Source organism: Mercenaria mercenaria, chromosome 3 (assembly GCF_021730395.1).
Source record: "Mercenaria mercenaria strain notata chromosome 3, MADL_Memer_1, whole genome shotgun sequence".
Classification (NCBI taxonomy): Eukaryota; Metazoa; Mollusca; class Bivalvia; order Venerida; family Veneridae; genus Mercenaria; species Mercenaria mercenaria.
Window position 1 is genome coordinate 24,604,684 of NC_069363.1, and position 23,366 is coordinate 24,628,049.

Here is a 23,366-nt window from a genome sequence, read left to right on the forward strand (position 1 = left end):
ATATAGCTGGCTAATTAGAGCGGTGCTGCCAGTCTTATATGAAGCTAGTTTATCAGTGGGGCGTTGCTATGTTTCTACAGCTGGTTCATAAGAGGGTTGCTGCCAGGTTCATACATAGCTGGTTAATCAGAGGGTTGCTGCCCGATTTATATATAATTGCTTAATCAGAGGGTTGCTGGTTAATCAGAGGGTTGCTGCCAGTTTCATACATAGCTGGTTAATCAGAGGGTTGCTGCCCGATTTATACAAAGGTGGTTAATAAGAGGACTGCTGCCCGATTTGCGCCCATAGTTTGTTAATCAGAGGGTTTCTGACAGGTTCGTGTAAAGCTGGTTAATCAGAGAGTTGCTGTCAGGTTCATACATGTTAATCAGAGGGTTGCTGCCCGATTTATACATAGTTTGTTAATCAGAGGGTTTCTGCCAGGTTCATGTAAAGCTGGTTAATAAGAGGGTTGCTGCCAGGTTCATGTAAAGCTGGTTAATAAGAGGGTTGCTGCCAGGTTCATGTAAAGCTGGTTAATAAAAGGGTTTCTGCCAGGTTCATGTAAAGCTCGTTAATAAGAGGGTTGCTGCCAGGTTCATGTAAAGCTGGTTAATAAGAGGGCTGCTGCCAGGTTCATGTAAAGCTGGTTAATAAGAGGGTTTCTGCCAGGTTCGTGTAAAGCTGGTTAATAAGAGGGTTGCTGCCAGGTTCATACATACCTGGTTAATCAGAGGGTTGCTGTCCGATTTTACACATAGCTGATACATTCAGAGGGTTGTTGCCAGTTTTATACAGCTTGTTTATCAGAGAGTTACTGCCATGTTTATACATAGCTAGTATCAGGGGGTTGCTGCCAGATTTATACATGGCTGGTTAATCAGAGGGGTTATGCCAAGTTCATACATAGCTGGTTAATCAGAAGGGTGCGGCCAGGTTTAGTTAAAGCTGGAGAATTAGAGGTGTGCAACACAATATCTCTTCAAACAGGTAATGTCTATTAAATACAGAAACCGTAAAAGAGTAAAAACATAGAACCGTAAATCATTATCATTTTATGAGAATGACTTTGAGTAGCACTAAAAACCTCCTGTTTTCCTTCAGTTTTTTTCCGAGTGGTAAACGCATTAGAGTTTTTTTCTACATGCGCTTATCATACGAGTGTGTTTATGAATAAATGATATATATTTAAACCCATTGATTCACTTTGTTCTTATTTTTCTTTCACGTGTAAAAATGAACGCACCTTCTAAATTTTGAAAAAGTTGACATAAAATCTGGATGCATGCACGTGCCTTTAAACGGGATTTTTTTAGAGGATCAGGAAGTGAAAAATGTTCGCTCAGGTGAACCAAATGAAAACAAACCGTGCCCATGGTTACAGTTGGTGTAAACAAAACTGCTACATAGTCCCAAAAGAAAATTCTGTTAGGTTTTCAAGTCGTGGACTGGTAAGTTATTCATTTCTTCCTTAGCTTTGTTGTTTTTAATGGCTATTTAAATATAGCTAAAATAGTTGTCGTGTGCTGCATACTGACTGTAAAATTATTTGCAGAAATTTTGATGAAATAAAATTCGAAGAAGAAAAATCGTTGAAAATAAGAAAAAAATACTTTTAAAATGTTAAGTCAATCAAATATTTTCTCGGGACATAAATAAATATGTTCCTCGCCAAATAACTTTCTGGCGGTTTACACATCTATATACAATATTGCAATACAGAAAAGCATAGTATAAACAATATTTTGATTTTTTTTTAATTTATGATGTCAATTTATTATACATATTCAAAACATTTAAACATATAGTTAACTAGTTTCATTCCTTGCTGTGTTGCCGTATATACAAACTTTGATAAATTAATAATTACATTTCACTGTGCATTTATTTATATAAGGCTAAAAACAATAATGTGTGGGTAAATATGTTTTTTTCGAGTCATTATAAACTGGTCACATTATTTAAAGTGATTTTCTATTTCAACTTAATTCTTTTAATATTATATCTATATTTGGTAAAAATATTTTGGCTTCTTTCAATATTTCTTTATCTATAGTTTACCTTATATAAGAAACATCTTATTATAAATCCAAATCAATAAATATTTTCGAAATAACTTTTATTTTTCCGTTTAGAAAAGGTACTAAGTTCAGCAAACCATTGTTGCAATTGATGACCATTTATTTTTGTATTGTACTACTGACATGCACATTTGTAACATTTTCATTATTCAATTAACCCTTGGCCTGCTGGTGGCAAGTGTTTCTGCCTTTGCGACCAGTGCAGACCAAGGTCAGCCTGCACATCCATGCTGACTGATCATGGTCTACACTGTTCACCATTCAGTCAGTATCTTTTTTTTGGTAAGCACCTCTTTTAACAGTTAATGGTACTGTCCAAATTGAAAGATGGACAAGTTAATTCATTATAGAAATTTAGCAGGATAAGGGTTAATACAAAAAGTCCCAGTCTGAAAACAGTCTTTTAACAAAAAGTCCCAGTCTGAAAACAGTCTTTTAACATTTCTTTTTGTTGTTTTGTTTTCTTTTACCATTCTTCAACAGATTTTCATTTGAACGTTTAAGTGTGTAACAGAGAGTTAGGGAATTTTAGAATTCTGAACCAGTGCCTTTCGTATTACTGATGGAGAATCTTACAACTGCAGATGTTGTTGTAGTTAGGTGACTTACACCAAGGCCTCTTATTTTAAAAGTCTTTAATGCCCTTTCCAATGCCAGGTGCTTTATGAAAACCCCATACCTTGCGATCAAATATTTTTATCTTTTCTGTAATATTCAAAGCAATTACATTAAATAAAGAAATCATAGGGTACAGTGGTTTAATGTTTGACTAGGTAATGAATGCTTTTGGAGCTTAGTGAAAATTTTCCGTACAAACACTCGCAACAATAATCCATTTAGTTAATAATTATGCAGTCCATTAAAGACTGTTTATAATTTTTCTGGAATAAGGAAATAATACTGAAATAAGGAAATAATACTGTATTATAAAAACCTGTAAATCTGTCAATAAAATCAAAGTTTGCATTCTGTACTTCCAAGATTTTATTAACTATCACAGCAGCAGTCTTTAAGTGCCGAATGGCGGATGTAAAAAGACTCGCCGTACTTGTACTCAATGTTATTATAGGTTATTAGCTTTGTATCGGGAAATACGCACGAGTTCTTCAGCGGAAATATTGCGCGACTTTGGGAGAGCAATATTCTTCCGCTGAAGAACGAGTGCATATCTCCCGATGCAAAGATAATAACCTTTTCATTACATACGCATCTACACGTATAGATATTATGTAAATTTCATAAACATATTCAATAGCCTGAATAGGATTGACAATACTGAACTAAATAGAAAAAATAGTGCAACAACAGTGTGAATTACGTCACGCACCTGATATGAAATTCAGGCGTCAGCGTATGGAAAAATATTGACGTTTCCGGTACCAGTGTAACTTAACGGGGAATAGAAACGAGTATGTAATAATTATATTTTCTGGTCCTGAAGTCCATTTTTGCCATAACAGAATTCCGCTTCCGCGTCAATAGAACCGAGTCCGATTATAGTTTGACTGGTTGCATTCTATACTTCCAAGGGATCATTACATACGTGTCACTCTGGAAAAACTAAATGAAAAATACGAGAATGGTTTCTTTTCTCAAGTTGCTCTACTGTAACGCAATATTTCGCACAACTCTACGTACTTAGCAACAATTTGAAAGTCACTTCTGACCCTTTTCATTTAAGCATTACTGTTGGCCCATTTGCGAAATCTCATGTCTTTCAATACTGAGAAAAGATCAGAAAAAAAATACTAACGAGAGTGATGCAACTAGAATTATTCACATCATTTGGATCACTCTTTCTGCGCGAAGGTAAAGTACAGTGATATCTGTGAAATTCACTCGTAAACACCAAATGAGCCGTGCCATGGGAAAACCAACATAGTGGATGTGCGACCAGCATGGATCCAGACCAGCCTGCGCATCCGCGCAGTCTTGTCAGGCTCCATGCTGTTCGCTTTTAAAGCCTATTGGAATTGGAGAAACTGTTAGCGAACAGCATGGATCCTGACCAGACTGCGCGGATGCGCAGGCTGGTCTGGATCCATGCTGGTCGCACACCCACTATGTTGGTTTTCCCATGGCACGGCTCAAATATGATTAAAAAGTTTACATAACACTGGTGCTAAAATGGTTTTACGTTCAATAAATATTTCAGGAATTAGTTGATATATTCGAGCACGTTTACCACTTTTAAGGGAAAAATAGCTGGAATAACATTTTCCAGTGTGAAATTAATGTCAAGTTGATCAACGTGCCTGAAAACCACATCATTGTTATTCAGTTGTTGCTTAACGAAATCATTCTTAAATGTTAAAACTTTCTTCTTTTCAAAATGTCAATTAACTTGAATGAAGGCATCAGATGACAATTCATTTAAAACAGTAAAGTGTCTAATATAAAGAGTACCGTTTGAAGACCATTCTGATACATGCGTTGTATGTCACACGCAGTAAATCAATTTGATTACTTGTATACATTTCTTTTTTCAAAATCAACATGAAACGACGCAAAATTTGACGGAATTAGTTCTTTTGGCTGTAAAATATTTTAATGAGGATATTCGTTTTCAATCTCATTAAAAACTAGAACTAATTGCTTTCGTACGGTGTTCCGATAGGGCCAGCGCCTCTCCATATGAACGCAAAGAGCGGAGGTACGACGACACGATGGCGAAGCGCGATAGAACGATGGTGATAACACGACAGTACGATGGCGAAGAGCGACCGTGCGATGGTGACAGTCCGTCGTACTGTCGCCATCATACCGTCGTACCTTCGCGCTTCGCGTTCAAAAGGAGCACTACGTACTTTTGTGCTGACATTACTGTTCTCCGTGACGATTTGACTGATTAAAGTCAGGTATTCTATTGGCCCGATTCATACGGGGAAGCTCTGCTTAAGACTTCATACTGGTATAGAATCCAGGCAGATTACAAGCGATAAACCAAAACAAATGATCAAAGAAATAAAATACCCGGTTGTCCGCTTAGATTTATCATATTTTTCACATGAAAAGTGGAATGCGCGATTTATGTAGATTATATTTTGTTTTAAAATAAATAAACGGTTCTGATCAAAGTCTGATCATTCGTATCTTTAAGTTTATAGTTCAATAACACTTCAAAAAAGTTGAAACGATAAATTGGTATAATATATTCTGATATTTGTGTTGTCTGCTTTAAGTGAATCTTTTATTTAAAAAAAAAAGTCCTTGACAGAAACTGCACTGACAAAATATTATCCATAATTATTGAAGAACATTATGGAAACCATATAGATATGCAGGCACGGGTTATGGATCTTGGCGTATACGTATGCCCCCCCCCCCCCCCCCCGAAAGAAGTGGATCGTAGAACAGCTCTGGTGGCGTATATTTGGAGATGCTAGTATAGTCTGACCAATTTCTAAATTATGTAATAAAATAAACCATTCTGGTGGAAATTGTGAGCTGGGCCGGAAGTTAGGCACTACGTAGTAGCTACACTTCTGATTTCAATATTCATCTACTGCATCTTTTAACAGTTTTAAGCTTTCAAAAGAATGAGCGTACAGCCTACAGACTCCTCGGCGGTCCACGGTGGGCAGGGGCAGCCAGGACCAGTGACGACTGTAGTCATCCAACAACCTCAAGTGGGTGGCGGCAAGCTTGTCTGTAATAGAGAAGGACACAGAGACTGGAGCTCTGGCTTGTTCTCTTGCACAGATGACGTGAAAAAATGTACGTATTCCATGTTTGCTATCTTCATACCTGACAAACAAACTTTGAATTTACTCGTACTATCATTTTGTTCCGCTCCAAAATTGGAAAACACTTTGGCTTACTGTGGTCAAATCTCATCTTGTCTGTGGTCGCTAAATGACCTGCATTGATTTGGCGTCGGTAAGTCAAAAGGACGATTCCTTTTGGTCTGCAAATGATCTCAACTTATACACAGGGTCATTCTGTCAAAGTCTGAAAATCACAGCAGCCTTTTCCTATCATTTTCGTAAAAATACATCATTTGAGATTAATTCCTAAGAAATGCATTATTAGTTGATTACAAATAATGTATAGTAACGGCATATTATAAGCAGTAAAAATGGAAAAATTGCTGCCACATACCAAAACATTGGCATTTTTATGGAATGTCAAATACTTCGATGGTTTATTTTTACGTCATATTACGATGTGGTACCTTTTCGTTCAGATGTAGTTCAGTCAAAACTTATCAATTATGTACATTGTGAGTAGAGTATTGAGCGCGTTTGATTAGAAAAGTAAATCTATATACATGGTTGGTAGGTACATGTTTTGTACAAAGCGAGTAGGGTATATCTGCATACACGGTGAGAAGGTGTAAAGTACAGAAAACACGTGTACTTAAGGAGTAGAAATGTCCAGTTATCGCTGCCGAAGGAAAAGTAACTACTGCCGAATGAGTAATCAGTAATCAGTAATCACTGTCCACTACAGAATGACAAGTACATGTAACCAATGTCCCTTGACAAGAAACCACTGTCAAATGAGTAACCACTGGTGAATGACATGGAACCATTAACATCTAATGTAAAGTTACAGAGTCGAAAGAATGGAATGTATCTGCGTTTGTTTATTGGGATAGTATGTCTACTGACATTGAGGCCGACAATGGCTTACACTTTGGTGAAACAATAATCATTTCTGTCTTTTGCTACCTTCGGTTTTATATATTCATGTTCTTAAAAATGTTGAATAGGTATGATGGCCTGGATGTGTACGGAGTGTGTTTTGGCGGACATTTCGAAAAGAACTGGCGAAAATGTGTGTGTGCCATTCTGCATCCCCGGTGGATTAGTTGCCATACGCGCCCGGTTAAGGACTCTTGGTGGAATACAGGTAAGCACGTTTCCAAGTGTATAATCATAAAAGGAATTCAACCTTACCATTTTAAGATTGCTTTTCTTATACACAACTCGTTAATCCCCTCACTAGTCTAGACAGACTAAAAAAGCCTGTACTGGTCCAGTACCTAAATCCGGACACTTTAGGTGGTTTAATGACGATAACTTTGCATTCCGAAACCGCACTTTCATCACATTTCAAATGTATAATTTTAGGTTCTTTATAACAAGAAAATCGTATATTGCTGATTTCATCATAGAAAAAGTCATCCAAGTGGGCCAGTAAAAGCTGTCAAAATCGACCTTCAGAGTGCTTAAATATTCGGACACTATTTCGGTATGAAATGCAACGAATCTGTGCACCAAGCAAGAGGGCCATGAAGGACCTGTATCGCTCACCTGACCTATTGGCCTAAAGATCATCAAGATTTAACATTCTGACAAAGTTTCATTAAGATATGGTCATAAATGTGGCATCTAAAGTGATAACTAGCTTTTCCTTTGATTTGATCCGGTGACCTAGTTTTTGACCCCACATGACCAAGATTCAAACTTGACCTCAAGATCATCAAGATTAACATTCTGACAAAGTTTCATGAAGATAAAGTCATAAATATGGCCTCTAAAGTGTTAACAAGCCTTTCCTTTGATCTGCCCTTGTGACCTAGTTTTTGACCCCGCCTGACCCAGATTTGAACTTGACCTAAAAATCATCAAGATTAACATTCTGACAAAGTTTCATGAAGATAAAGTCATAAATATGGCCGCTAGTGTTAACAAGTTTTTCCTTTGATTTGCCCTAGTGACCTAGTTTTTGACCCCACCTGACCCAGATTTGAACTTGACCTAAAAATCATCAAGATTAACATTCTGACAAAGCTTCATGAAGATAAAATCATAAATATGGCCTCTAGAGTGTTAACAAGCTTTTCCTTTGATTTGCCCTAGTGACCTAGTTTTTGACCCCACCTGACCCAGATTTGAACTTGACCTAAAATCATCAAGATTAACATTCTGACCAAGTTTCATGAGGATAAAGTCATAAATGTGGCCTCTACAATGTTAATAAGCTTTTCCTTTGATTTGCTCTGGTGACCTAGTTTTTGACCCCACCTGTCCCAGATTTGAACTGAGCTATAGATCATCAAGATTAACATTCTGACCAAGTTTCATTAAAATATGGTCATAAATGTGGCCTCTACAGTGTTAACAAGCTTTTCTTTAAATTTGACCTGGTGATCTAGTTTTTGACCCTACCTGACCCAGATTCAACCCGGACCTTAAGATCATCAAGATTAACATTCTGACCAAGTTTCATGAAGATATAGTTATAAATGTGGCCTCTACATTGTTAACAAGCTTTTCCTTGAATTTGACTTGGTGACCTAATTTTTGATCCAAGTTGACCCAATATCAAACTCCTCCAAGATTTTATTGAGGGTAACATTCTGACCAAGTTTCATTAAGATTGGGCCAAAATTGTGACTTCTAGAGTCTTAACAAGCTTTTCCTTTGATTTGACCTGGTGACCTAGTTTTTGCTCCCAGATGACCCAATATCGAACTTGTCCAAGATTTTATTGAGGGTAACATTCTGACCAAGTTTCATTAAGATTGTGCCAAAATGGTGACCTCAAGAATGTTAACAAGCTTTTCCTTTGATTTGGCCTGGTGACCTAGTTTTTGAACCTAGATGACCCAATATCGAACTCGTCCATGATTTTATTGAGGGTAACATTCTGACCAAGTTTCATTTTTAAAGATTTGGCCAAAATTGTGACCTCTAGAGTGACGGACGGACGGACGACGACGGACACAGGACGATCACAAAAGCTCACCTTGAGCACTTCGTGCTCAGGTGAGCTAAAATAACAATGAACACGACTTTGTATGAAACAAAGCGGTCAGATTCAGTCCTGTAAATGTATACAGACATCTCCGTTCAGGTGAAGTGAAGTTTTACTACCTGTTAATCACGTGATCATGTGGACTAGTTTCTAATTTAATGCGCAACTGCCAAATATCACCCACATGCAGATTCTGTCGCTGTCGTTATACTTTTTGACGCAACCATGCGCTATAATGATGCCGCGCCGTCTTTATCTTATGAACTGCTTCCCTTGTCTGCAAAATGCTGGCATTTTCTTCTCTATTGAATTAATTATCACAATTTATAGAAATCAGTTAAATTTCTTAAATAAATACTGAGGGTAGTACAGAATTGTAAAACATGTTTTCACGTCAGTTTTGATGAACTAAGAAAAACAGTCGTCTGCAACAGGCAGAATTGTTTTCTCATTAAATTAGTACCTCGCCGCACTTCTAATAACTGGCGTGCGCTGTATGACGTCATCCCCCACGACACACAATTTTTACTTTTAGCGGTGCGGATATTTGCAGGTAATTTTCTCTGGAAATACTTACATTTACACACTGTTGTTGACAACTGGTCATCAAAGCGTTCGTCTTCGCCGATCATATTCATTCCAGTAAAAAAATCACGATCGTAAAGCGTTTTTTAAAGGTGTCCGAATTATTAAGCACTGTCCGGATTTAGGCACTGGACCAGTAACGCTCTCAGATATTAACGCCAACACGCTCAGTATTAATTTCTATCCAGTTTGGTTAATACAATTACAAATACAAAACGGGGAGTGGTGGTCTAGCTGCATAAATAAAAATAATTTTTCAGTAGAAACTGAATCCAGCAGTTTTGTTGTAGTATGCAGACATATTTCCTCTGTATGAAGAATTCAATCCGTGCATGTAAACCGAAACGGGGTTTTATTGAGAGAGTAAAGTGCTAGAGTACCTGCGGTTGTTGAATCTATATTATTGCCTTGCTGCAAAACATTTGGAACGTTATCCAACCCTTTAGACCCGCGTTTTAATCATACCGCAGAGCATTAAAATTCTAATTCAAATAACTGCCTTGACGTATATATCTGTACATGCGTCATATGGAAATATATTAATCAAAACTTTTTTCCAGGGATCAATATGCCAGGATTATCTCTCCCTCTACTGCTGCTACTTCTGTGCCTTGTGTCAGATGCACAGAGAACTGGATCACATGGGGCTGTGAAAGAAGTACTCTGTATTCTCTGTTATAATTAGTTTGCTGTAACTTTCTGCAGACAATATGCTTTAACTTGGTAACAAAATAGAACATTAGCAGAAACTGTGTAGTGCATTGATATATTTGTATAATAACGACAGTTGTCTATTTTATTTATTTGAACAGTCATAAATACGTCTTTCTCATGTCTTTTTTATTTGTACTGTATTTTCAATCACCCAATGGTGGTCGATAAAGATAATTCATTTCTCCTTATCAAACTTAGGTCATTTTGTAAGTTGTACATTTATATTTCTTCCCAGCATGAACACATCCTAACAGTTAGCGAGCTTGGTTTGCGTTTTTAAAGTCATACGACTACATTATATATATTTCACAACATTCTACTTTTTATACCTGTTTCTAAGCAAGCTATCTGCCAGACTAAGGTATCATCAAGTTAAACAAAATCACATGTTCAGGCCCTCGTTGCAAAGCAAGTTGTTTTGTTGTAGATTCGGAATATTTTAATCCGGTATTGTTATACCTACTCTGTCTTATATACACGAATAAAAAGGAAAGGAAATAGATATTTTAGCTTATTATAACCCCAGACTCTGATTACAATTCTACTTTCAATAAGACTATGTATTTTTTACAATCACTACACAGACTCTGGAACGGAACAGTGTGGTTTCTTCTTTGTAACTGCACAACTGGCTTTCAAGTGACCATTAATGTAGCACCTTAAAGTTAATATTGCCAAGTGATCAGAAATCGCCCAACCAGGTATTGTCCTGTTTTTCTAATCCCCCGCCGTGGCGGAGGGATTATAGGAATGGTCTGCGTCCGTCCTTCCGTCCGTCCGTCCTTCCGTCCGTCCTTCCGTACTTCCGTCCGTAACAAATTCGTGTCCGGTCCATATCTCCTAAACCCTTTGAAGGATTTTCATGAAACTTGGGTCAAATGATCACCTCATCAAGACGATGTGCAGAACCCATGAGTCAGCCTTGTCGGTTCAAGGTCAAGGTCACAACTCAAGGTCAAAGGTTTGAGCCTGCCATTTTGTGTCCGCTCTATATCTCCTAAACCCCTTGAAGGAATTTCGTGAAACTTGGGTCAAATGATCACCTCATCAAGACGATGTGCAGAACCCATGAGTCAGCCATGCCGGCTCAAGGTCAAGGTCACAACTCAAGGTCAAAGGTTTGAGCCTTCCATTTTGTGTCCGCTCTATATCTCTTAAACCCCTTGAAGGAATTTTATAAAACTTGGGTCAAATGATCACCTCATCAAGACGATGTGCAGAACCCATGAGTCAGTCATGCCGGCTCAAGGTCAAGGTCACAACTTAGGGTCAAAGGTTTGAACCTTCCATTTTGTGTCCGCTCTATATCTCCTAAACCCCTTGAAGGATTTTCATCAAACTTGGGTCAAACGATCACCTCATCAAGGCGATGTGCAGAACTTATTTGTCAGCCATGTCAGCTCAAGGTCAAGGTCACAACTGAAGGTCAAAGGTTTTAGCCTTCCATTTCGTGTCCACTCTATATCTCCTAAACCCCTTGAAGGAATTTTATAAAACCTGGGTCAAATGATTACCTCATCAAGAACTCATGAGACAGCCATGTCAACTCAAAGTCAAGGTCACAACTGAAGGTCAAAGGTTTCAGCTCTGTATCTCCTAAACCCCTTGAAGGATTTTCATGAAACTTTGGTCAAATGATCACCTCATCAAGACGTTGTGCAGAATTCATGAGTCAGCCGTGTCAGTTCAAGGTCAAGGTCACAGCTAAAATCAAAGGTTTTACCCTTTCACTATCCATAGCAGTGGCGGGGGATTTAGCTGTCTTTCAGACTGCCTTGTTTTTATATAAAACGGAGTGAAGAAGCAAATTTATTTTGTAAACTAACTATACATTAATAACAATGATATTAGTAGAATTTCCATTTCAATGACCTAGTGACCTACATTCTTCTCAATTTACCAGGCAAAGAATATATATATAACAAGGCAGAACTAATTTAAAGGCCTAGATTCACTACTATGTAAGTGCCCCCCCCCCCCCCACGCCCCAAATCCAATATACAACTCCCATCTTATCTGCTGCTTATCAGCGATTATGATATAGCAACTGATTAGAGGGCAATTAGCACAGCCGGGACCCCAACTAGACCATGAAGATGTGTGCAGTGGAGTCGAGAGAAATTAATTTTTCTTCAGTAAATGTGGAATGATAATAATAATCATTATTATTTTGGTATTATGTAGATGATAATAACTATTACTTTAATGTTATAATAATGACAATAATAATAATAGAACTAATTATAATCATAATAATATTGAAAATAATAATGATAATAAAACACAAGTATAGTGAAAACTTCCCGAGTACTTTGTGCTGACAAACAATATTTTTCGATCTGGAAATTGATTTTCATGTATTCATGTAATCAACATTATTTGAATATAAAATTATTGTGTTCCATCTATACTCAATTTTCATTTTCAGTATGTTGCCAAAAGGGACTTTTTTCGTGCTTTGCTTTGAAACTTTGAAATTCACATTCTGTTTTCAATTTAGACAAATGTTATTTACAGTATTCTGCAAGCTTTAGATGAGTGAAAGTCACATTTTTCAGAAATATCACAATTCTCTAGACAGAATTTGAAAAAATAAAAACATGCATGTTTCTTTAAGTAAGTTTCTCATTATTTCATTATTGTGAAATTAAGTTTCTGATTATTTTATTATTTTGTTTGATCAACAAATATTTTTTTTACATAGAAATGCCAAAAAAACTAGTATAACTTTAAAAGTTACCAAAATAAATAACATTGTTTCCACTTCTCACTAATAGATACACTTGTAAAGTAGACTGACTCTCCAATAAACAATGACCCTTGTTTATTGGAGCCATACTGTGATGGTCATTAGCCCCCAACTGTGCTGGTGAAGACAAAAATCCCTTGGCCCACTGCAAAAATCTAGGCCTTTAAGAGATAATTCACGCCTAAATTGCATGGTTTTCTTAAAGTTAATAATGCATTTCGAATTATTTCAAATAGCTTTCCCATTTATAGCTTTACAAATATCGGCTTCGACTCCAAACTTATTTAGTATAAAAACTGATGTAATTTGAAGGGAAATGTTACAACATAAAAAAACCCTCATTTTAATGAGCTTTGAAATCTGATCAATATAGGTCAAAGGACCAGCTTATCTATCATATTTGTGCGAGTATTGATTTAGTGTCATTACAATGCATGTTTTACATACTGCAAAAGACCTTTATTGCTCATTGACATGCTTTTATCTCCAAGTTGTTCATTTATTTCAAAGTTTATCAAAACTTCAAAATCCCCCACATCAAGTTCATACCATAAATACGGCCAACAACATTGACAAAAAAGACCACATAGCAATTCCATTTATTACAAGAAATACATTCACGTCAATGAAACTCTGCTACACATTTATATTTGGTCTCATATTTATATTAACTGTGTAAGGCTTTCAACTAATACAGCTTGAACAAACAAGTCTCTGTCACCAAGCCACATCAGTTGTTTTTTTGGGGGTTTTTTGCCAAGGCTGTCATTTCTACCCACAAAATATATATAGACACAACAGCAAATCAGTAAAATACCAGACATTAAACAAGTTCCCATAAAGTTTATAATAAAACTTAACTTTTTTGTTAAAGTGCCTTCCTTTGACAATTCTGTAAGGTTTTTGCTCCAATACAGCTGACTTTTTCATCTGTACAAACTGATAAAGCACAATTCCATATACTTTCAGACAAAACTAAATACTAGAAAATAGCATCTTGGGGACAAAGTAGTCTAGAAATTTCATAACTGTGGTATGTAACCAAGGTCAATTAAATCACTTGATCTTGTTTTAAGTACATCTAAATTTCCATTTGAAAAGAACTGTATTCAAAATGGTTCACAATTCTTTAACAGATGCCTTAATACTAAAGATATACCCACTTTCCATAAATAAAATATATGTGCAATACCTATGATCTGTCCTTACCCATTATTTTCTTAATTATGATGGCACGGTCATACATATAATATTCAGATGTGAAGCAAATATAGACTTGTGTATAGTGACATAACACCACCTTCTTACAGAATATCTAAAACTGAATTTACATTTCAAACACATTGCACATAATATAACTAAACGTAGCCTTCCTGTCACTCTTCTGTCAAACATATCTACATGATAAGCGCTCCTTATTATCATTATGATACCCCGTCTTACTAGATAAAACTTGTGATCCAGTCTACAATTAGAAGCAATACAGATGACACAGTCTTAACAGGAAGTGGTCATGAATAACAAAAAGCTGACAACATTTAATCTTCATCGTCATCATCATCATCATCATCACTTATGACTGGTCTTGGTCTGCCTCGAGGTGGTGTTGTACGTTTGCTTGTAGAGGGTTGTGCTTTTAAAGGGGTCTTTGTCTGAAATAGTGATCAATGTTATTTCTTAAATTACTTCCATAAGAAACAAGAAACTAAAGCTGCTTTTGAGAAAAGTGCATGTCTCCTATAACTGCAATTCCCAATCAGACTTTCAGTGCTTTGATTATCAAAATCAAAGTCTGGGCTGATTTGGCTAGTTATCGAGGACTTATGGTCAAACACATTCTGTTCAAGTTTGCTGAAGATCGGATGAGAACTGTTCGACTTAGAGTACGGACAAGATTTGTGACTGACACACAGACAGACAGATGGACACACAGACAAGAGTAAATCACAGGGAGACATAAAATGGGGAAGGTTGAAATTTTAAACCTGAATAGTTACCATACCTGTAGTGATTACTATAAATTGAGGGGTCAAATTTCTTATCAATATGAATATTTTAGCCTTACATATTATAAAATATTAAATGAGTATCTTTTCAACTTAGAAACAAGATTACTGTTAGTGTAGAATCTTTAATACCCTTTGACACTACTTAATTAATACTAATTACTATTACTATGCATTGTGATTTCCAAAACAAAAACAATTTGAAATCTTCTCAAACTTCACAGCACACTCTTCTGAGACTGGAATTCCTTTACAAAAACAAGAGCTGTAGGACACAAATGTTAGACTATTCAAAAGCCTTGTCACTAAAAAAACTTTAAACAAGAAACGCGGCAATGCCACGAAACCAGGTTTTCAACACTTTTCATAAGAATAAAAAAGTATACTGAATCACAGTGCACCACTTTAAAGCACAACCCTAACCCTAACCCTAACCTAACCCTAACCCTATTTTTAGTAACAATGACCTTGACCTTGATCCCAGAAACCCCAAAATCAATCCCAAGCTACAACTTTATATAAGTTTTCTATACACCAAGTTTCATCATGATAGCTCATTCCTAAGTTAAGTTATTGACCGGAAACCGTTTTTCTATTTTAAGTAACAGTGACCTTGACCTTGACCCCAGAAACCCCAAAATCAATCCCAGCCTTTGTCTTGATATAAGCTACATACATACCAAGTTTTATTCAAATATCTTTACAGAAACAAAAGTTATTGACCGGAAACACCAGTTTGACGCCGCCCGCCCATCTGCCCGCCCGACCAACGACATACCCCAATCTAATAACTCAGGTTTTAAAAGCACAAAAAGGGCTTATGATCCTAGATAACACAAAAATTGCTATGTTGAAAAGGGGGCATAACTTTGTGAAGAAGCAAAACAGAGTTATGGGACCTGTGCATCGAATGACACACCATCACAGCGGACGGTGTTTAATTTCACACCATTCACTATGGAATCTTTGCATGTCAGATCATCACAGTGAACAAATGTGTGAAGTTTCAGTCCAAACTGAGATGCTGTTTTACATATAAAACTTAACCAAATCGGGGTGCCAATGCAGACAAATGGGTGAGTGCAATACATCTACCTATTCTTCAAATAGTCAAGCTAAAAACCATAAGCTCCAGATTTATACCTAAGGGCTAATCATGTACTAACAAGATGAAAACAGTGAAGAATTAGAGTCTTACCTTTGTTTTTTCCTTCTCTTTTGTTTTCTCTTTCTCTTTTTCTTTTTCTTTAGTTTTGGATTTTGTTGTTGAAGTTGACTGGGCTGCAACACACAGAGACCAAATGATTAGCTGTTATCTTTACTGATGGAAAAATTGCTGATAACGTTCAATACATCTAGATCAATGTAAGAAGTACTACTGAATGAAACCTACTATGAACATACTACTATAAAACATTATGACAGCAAAATAATTTTATCTGGTAAGGTCTTTGACAGATCACACTGTTGGGAAGCAGTTTTACACTGGAAAGTCACTTACATACACATAGTCATACAAAGTTTACCACTGTAAGTGTATGCTTCATTGAAGAAATTCACACTGATATCTGCCACACTCATCGTTCAAAGTTTAAAATGGGCCAGGATGTATCACACACAAACTGCAATAGGCTTAGTCCAACCTTTCTTGTAAAATATGTATGACTAGCCTATTTTGACCCCATGGTGAACATTTTGCAATTATTTATACTCCATTGGTAGAAGAGAACGTTTAGGATCTACTTTAACTTACTATCAGTATCATCACCATCACTGCTATCATCACTATCACTGTCACTATCATCATCTGATGAATCATCACTGGAATCACTACTGTCTTTCATCATCCGTTCCTTAGCATTGGTAAGTACAGACTGTAGCACTATAGAGTCCTCGTAGATCTGTAAGATAACAAAAATATCTACTGATAACAGGTATAACAAGTATCATAAACACAACCTTAATGAAAGACTTTAGACAATTTGAGATATCAACATAATCCTTAAGAAAACTTTAAAAACAATTTGAGGTATCAACATAATACTAACGAAAAGCTTGGAGTAGTCTGAGATATCCACATTATCTTCATGAAAGACTTGAAACAATCTGAGATATCCACATTATCCTTTTGAAAAGCATGTAACAATTTGAGATGTCAATATATTCCTATTGAAAAGCTTAAAAAATAAGATATCAACATCATCTTAATGAAAAGCTATAGATATAAAAGATATCGGTGTTACTCTAATGGAAAGTGAGACAATTTGAAATATCGATGTTATCCTAACGAAAAGCTTGAAACAATCAAGAGATATCAACATAATCTTCTGGAAAAGCTTGAAACAATCAGAGATATCAACATAATCTTCTGGAAAAGCTTGAAACAATCAGAGATATCAACATAATCTTCTGGAAAAGCTTGAAACAATCAGAGATATCAACATAATCTTCTGGAAAAGCTTGAAACAATCAGAGATATCAACATAATCTTCTGGAAAAGCTTGAAACAATCAGAGATATCAACACAATCCTCTGGAAAAGCTTGAAACAATCAGAGATATCAACACAATCCTCTGGAAAAGCTTGAAACAATCAGAGATATCAACATAATCCTAATGAAAAGCAATAAATTCCAAATCTCAAATAAAACAAAAGGAGTAAACCTTCATTAAATTAATTATGCCGACCATCACCCTTTAAAATTTCAATTCTTCAGGTCAAATACTATTTGAGCTACACAGGACACAAAATTTTACGCTCTTAATGCATTTATTTTTCTAAGGCAAGGGCCACGACTCTGATATGGCCAAGGAGTCTCAAACAAAACCCCAGGTGCACAACTACAATCTTCTGATGTACAGGACACAAATTCAGAAGGATGGACATATGGAAGGACATAGAGACAAGGGCAATTATAAATGCCCCTCCCCCCAAAAAAGTTTGAACAGCACAAATAGTCCTGTTTTAAAAGACAGAAGTCAGATAAACTGGCACCATGTTCACAAAACATTTTTTGGTCTCAGCTGAGTTTGAGATTGAAATGTTGACAACAAATTTTAACAGAACTTCAAGATTAAATTCTAATTAAGACTTTCATTAACCCATTTACAATGTTCAAAATTCTTATCAGCGAACTTATGGATAAAGATAAATTACTCTCGGGAGAGTTTTACTTTGTGTGACCTGCAAATTCAAAAGCAAACATCAACTCCAAATAGCAACATAATGCCCAAGATTAACACTGAAGACTTTCATAAGGTAATATGCTTGTACAAGAAATACCTGAGAACCCTCGACATTATACAGCTGAGCATTCTGACAGAGGGTATAGATATCATCCTCGAGGTCCTCCAGACACCGGTACTTGTGGTCCTTGATACGTTTCTGAAAAAGCAATCACACCAACTTGTCTTCAGAAATTAACTTATCTTTCCTTATAAATTATTATGTATGTTATTAATATATGTAGTACTTACATTTGCCGTTCAAAAGCAATGCAAGAAATTACTTATGAAAAGTCCCCTGTATTCTTTTTTCTAACTTTGTTCTATTTCCACAAAATGAAAGAGTAACATTTGCATACAACGGACTTTTTCTATATTCCACTTGTGAGTTTTTCAGTTCTTTCACTGAGACAATTAAAGTTATTTGATTTCTAACATAATATAATTGATGTTTTACAAGCAAGAAACAATTCACAGGAAGCAAATATTTTCTGTGAGTATAACTGAATTTCTAGAATTTCAAAGTAGGGAATGCCGAATATTGAGACTCACCTTAATTTTCTTGAAATCTAGCGGGTTTGTGATGATTTCATAATACTCTGGGAGATCCTTCTTTGATGGGAGTTTCTCAAAGGCAGAACTAAGCATTCTGCCATCACTGTAAAGATAAGGAAGAAAGAGATTTCAGTATTTATATACTACACTATCACACATCAAATAAAACATCAGATCAAGTTACATAAAGTCTACAACAGGATATTCTACATTTTCAAAGTGGGAGAAGACAAACTATAGCTCTTAACTAAGTTTTAAATACCTTCAATGTTAGTTTGAAAGTTTAAGCTCTAATACTTTACAAGTTTGTATGGATATACCTTGTCTATCCTTTGTGAGAATTTACAACAACCTTATTATTTAAAGAAAGATTCGAGTACTTGCCTGTCTTTGTAACCAAGAACAATATCTAGTAATTTCTTCAACTGTGCCTCCACCTTAGGTGGGTTGGGCTTCAGTTTCTCAACTGGCGGTCGGCCACGCCTTTTTTTGACAGGTGGATCACCACTGTTCTTTGGAGGCGGAGTCTCCGATGGAGCCTTCTTGCGTTTTCTTGTAGGTTTCTTCTTATCTTGTTTTTCTTTTCTCATCTCTTCCTCCAGTTCATCTAGATCACCTTCTTCTATTGCCTAAAATACACCGAACACATTCCTTAAACACACAGGCAAAACAACCAACCTATGTTGGTCAGGTCAGGATATAACATAAACATTGCTGTAGAAGAATATTCAAAGATCATTTTTATACAAATTGATACCAGCAGCTAACTAGGATATCTAATAATTCAGTTTTTCAATTGTTATACTTGTGTATTTTTTTTTGCTATGCCACACTGTCAGCTTTTGCAGCAAGTTTTTACATACATGTATAAGAGAAGGAATACAAAATGAGTTGTAGTCCTAAAAAAAAATACAAACTACAAGTATAACAAAATACATGGTAAATGTTTGACATAATACAAGACATATATCATACAACAGTCTCAAATAATATGCTTGTTTTGATGATTTAATTTATTACAGTGACTTACTTCCTATACTAAACTGTTTTACTTTTTAGTAAACTGAAATAAAAAGACCACAAACTGCATTATTTACTAACATGTAGTTACTACATCATCAAACATGTAGTCACTACACCATGTAGTCACTACATCATCAAACATGTAGTCACTACATCATCAAACATGTAGTCACTACACCACCAAACATGTAGTCACTACACCATCAAACATGTAGTCACTACACCACCAAACATGTAGTCACTACACCATCAAACATGTAGTCACTACATCATCAAATATGTAGTCACTACACCATCAAACATGTAGTCACTACACCATCACTACACCATCAAACATGTAGTCACTACACCATCAAACATGTAGTCACTACATCATCAAACATGTAGTCACTACACCATTGGTAGCAACTACACCACCAAACATGTAGTCACTATGTCATCAAACATGTAGTAACTACACCATCAAACATGTAGTCATAACATCACAAAACATGTAGTCACTACACCACCAAACATGTAATCACTACACCATCAAACATGTAGTCACTATGCCATCAAACATGTAGTCACTACACCATCAAACATGTAGTCACTATGCCATCAAACATGTAGTCACTACACCATCAAACATGTAGTCACTACATCACCAAACATGTTGTCACTACACCATCAAACATGTAGTCACTACACCATTGGTAGCAACTACACCACCAAACATGTAGTCACTATGTCATCAAACATGTAGTAACTACACCATCAAACATGTAGTCATAACATCACAAAACATGTAGTCACTACACCACCAAACATGTAATCACTACACCATCAAACATGTAGTCACTATGCCATCAAACATGTAGTCACTACACCATCAAACATGTAGTCACTACATCACCAAACATGTTGTCACTACACCATCAAACATGTAGTCACTACACCACTAAACATGTAGTCACTACACCATTGAACATGTAGTCACTACACAATCAAACATGTAGTCACTACACCATCAAATATGCAGTCACTGCACCATCAAACATGCAGTCACTACATCATCAAATATGAAGTCACTATGCCATCAAACATGCGGTCACTACACCATCAAACATGTAGTCACTACATCATCAAACACATAATCGCTACATCATCAAACATGTAGTCACTTTGTCATAAAACATGTAGTCATTACACCATCAAACTTGGAGTCATTACACCATCAAACATGTAGTCACTACAACATCAAACATGTAGTCACTTTGTCATCAAGGACTAGTCATTACACCATCAAACATGTAGTCACTACACCATCAAACACATAGTCACTATGCCATCAAACACATACTCTCTACACCATCAAAAACATAATCACTACACCATAAAACATGTAGTCACTACACATAATACCAGCCACTTTTTGCACATCAAATAGTCACTCTCACTACAACCATAAAACATTAGTCACTACACCATCAAACACATAGTCTCTACACCATCAAACACATAATCACTACACCATAAAACATGTAGTCACTACACCATCAAACACAGTCACTATGCCATCAAACACATAGTCACTACACCATAAAACATGTAGTCACTACACCATCAAACACATAGTCACTACACCATCAAACACATAATCACTACACCATAAAACATGTAGTCACTACACCATCAAACAACATCTGACTGCTATGATAATATTACCCTGAGCCACTGTTTCTCTGTCAGAGCATCAGAATAGTCCACCTCCTTCCTCTGTCGAGAACCACGTCCAAACAACTTCTCCTCATCTTCCTCTGCTGTCATTCTTTCAACCTAAAAACAGTGCACTTGCATATATCAAACTGAGATACTTAATAAATTTAAAGTAATCTTTGTTTCCTCAAAACTCCAAGAAAAAAAGTATATTATCACAATATTTGATAGAAAAACTCACTAAATTTGCATTCAAGATTTACTTCTAATACCCCTTGTGTTACATTCATCTCCAACATATTGGATGAGTTCTAACATTCTTTATATGTGTTATAATTTTCTTTCCAAACCACACTAAAGTTCACAGAAATTTCATACCTTACTACAAGCAACAATTACGAAGAAAAAATGTTATATTTATGTTCAATGTCAACTCGTGAAGGACTCAACTAGCCTAATAAAACTTATATACAAAAACATAAACAAAATGATTACCTCAGCTTCATCTTTGACTATCCAGAGAGGTAACTCTGACTCCTCCATCAGTCTTGGCTTGCGTGGGACTTGTTTAGCCTCCTCTCGTCTCCGCTCTATGTCCATACGCTGTTAACAGAGAAATCATCAATCTAAGTATCACAGCTACACACATAATATACTAGTAGTGCATTTATGTTCACTGCCTTTTGCACAAAATATAGATCAATTTGTCAAATGCTTACAAACTTTTAAACAGAACTGCCTCCAGTTTAACATGATGTTCAAGCTTTCTTTCGCAATGCAAGTATTTAGATGAGGTTGAAAAATGATATTAAAACGTTTTGACACATTAATTTTTCCTAAATAATGTCTTAAAATCAGCGTATCTTTTGCGGATCTATTTAATCATTGGCAAATATTTCAAAGACAAACATGCAGACCTATACATTTCATTCACCAAATTATTTATCACGTTTATTTACGACTGCGAGAAATTTCAATAAAATCAACATTGTAGAAAAGTTCTTATTCTTGAAAATTGTGATTCTCCCACTAGCGCCCAATATGAAAACTTGTGAGAGGTCTAAATTTTCAAATCAGTCTAGCAAATAATCAAGCATTCCATCCTATCTTTTTTATTTGCCAATTTTTCTAAGTATATTCTGAAGTTTGGAAAAATCTTAGTTTTATCAAATTCTACATTATAGGATTTTTTTTTACCCAAACATGCATAACTACCTGAATGTGTGGCTAAAAATTCTGGAGTTTTTACATACACCTTAAAGGTTACAGTGTGATTTTGTAGAAAAATGATTCAAAGTGAATGACCCAAAGCACTTGGTCATGAAGAATCAATCAATAAATAAGACAAACCTGGTAGATATCAAATTCATCTTCTGACCTGGCTAACATCTGATTGATAGTCTCATCATCAGGAACTTCATCCTCCTCCTGTAATGTACAATATGTGAAAACATACATCAACACAAGCAACAATCAGAACTGATCTACAATAGTTACACTGCCTGGAAAATTACTACCACCAGCAACAAACAAGTCATGTTTTTTTATAGATATTTGTATGACATCTGAGATGGAGTATTTAGTTCAAGTTTATACTCAATGTCTATATCAGTAAATAATACAAAGTTGTTACTTCTTTTAAATATTCTTTTATTTTGGCATAACTGGCCTTAACAAACACCAGACTGAAAAGTATGACTAGATAAGAACAAGAGCCATGTTACACATGGCTAATCCCCCCGCCGGGCATATTAAAATTGAAGGCTAAAGTTCCTGGCAAGTTAGTGTCTGAAAGTATTAATTTTGGGGAAAACTTTGAAGAACCGTTTAGTTGTGGTCCGCATCAGGGGTTTTAAGATGTGGAAGAAAGAATAAGTCAATAGTGAGGTGATTTACTGCTAAATTTTATTAATTTTCATGAACAGTATAGCTATGATGTTTTTCTATATGGCTACTGTAAAAAGAAGGAATGGAAAGCTAACAGGGAACAAGAGTGCCAGAATGTCACAATATATGCCCGTCAAAGCAAATTTCTTTACTCTAG

At 35.9% G+C, this 23,366-nt stretch overlaps 2 protein-coding genes across 5 annotated transcripts in view; one reads left to right on the top strand and one right to left on the bottom strand.

Annotated features, from left to right (window-relative positions):
- Window positions 1-1,337: 1,337 nt before the first annotated feature.
- LOC128555529 (cornifelin-like) lies at window positions 1,338-10,069 on the top strand. Its single transcript, XM_053538023.1, has 4 exons — window positions 1,338-1,433; window positions 5,585-5,780; window positions 6,778-6,917; window positions 9,914-10,069. Exons 2-4 carry the CDS (start codon window positions 5,603-5,605, stop codon window positions 10,004-10,006), a joined length of 411 nt encoding a protein of 136 aa, XP_053393998.1. The 5' UTR covers window positions 1,338-1,433; window positions 5,585-5,602; the 3' UTR covers window positions 10,007-10,069.
- Window positions 10,070-13,403: 3,334 nt separating this feature from the next.
- LOC123525242 (probable global transcription activator SNF2L2) overlaps window positions 13,404-23,366 on the bottom strand; it is a 79,316-nt gene continuing 69,353 nt past the window's right edge. For all 4 annotated transcript variants that reach the window (XM_045304122.2, XM_045304121.2, XM_045304123.2 and 1 more), the window contains 9 exons: window positions 22,673-22,750; window positions 21,818-21,925; window positions 21,332-21,442; window positions 18,986-19,230; window positions 18,599-18,704; window positions 18,105-18,206; window positions 16,576-16,723; window positions 16,021-16,103; window positions 13,404-14,468 (listed from right to left, as the gene is read on the bottom strand). In XM_045304122.2, coding sequence (XP_045160057.2) covers window positions 14,355-14,468; window positions 16,021-16,103; window positions 16,576-16,723; window positions 18,105-18,206; window positions 18,599-18,704; window positions 18,986-19,230; window positions 21,332-21,442; window positions 21,818-21,925; window positions 22,673-22,750 — 1,095 coding nt within the window. In that variant the 3' untranslated portion in view covers window positions 13,404-14,354. The remainder of the gene's footprint in view (window positions 14,469-16,020; window positions 16,104-16,575; window positions 16,724-18,104; window positions 18,207-18,598; window positions 18,705-18,985; window positions 19,231-21,331; window positions 21,443-21,817; window positions 21,926-22,672; window positions 22,751-23,366) is intronic.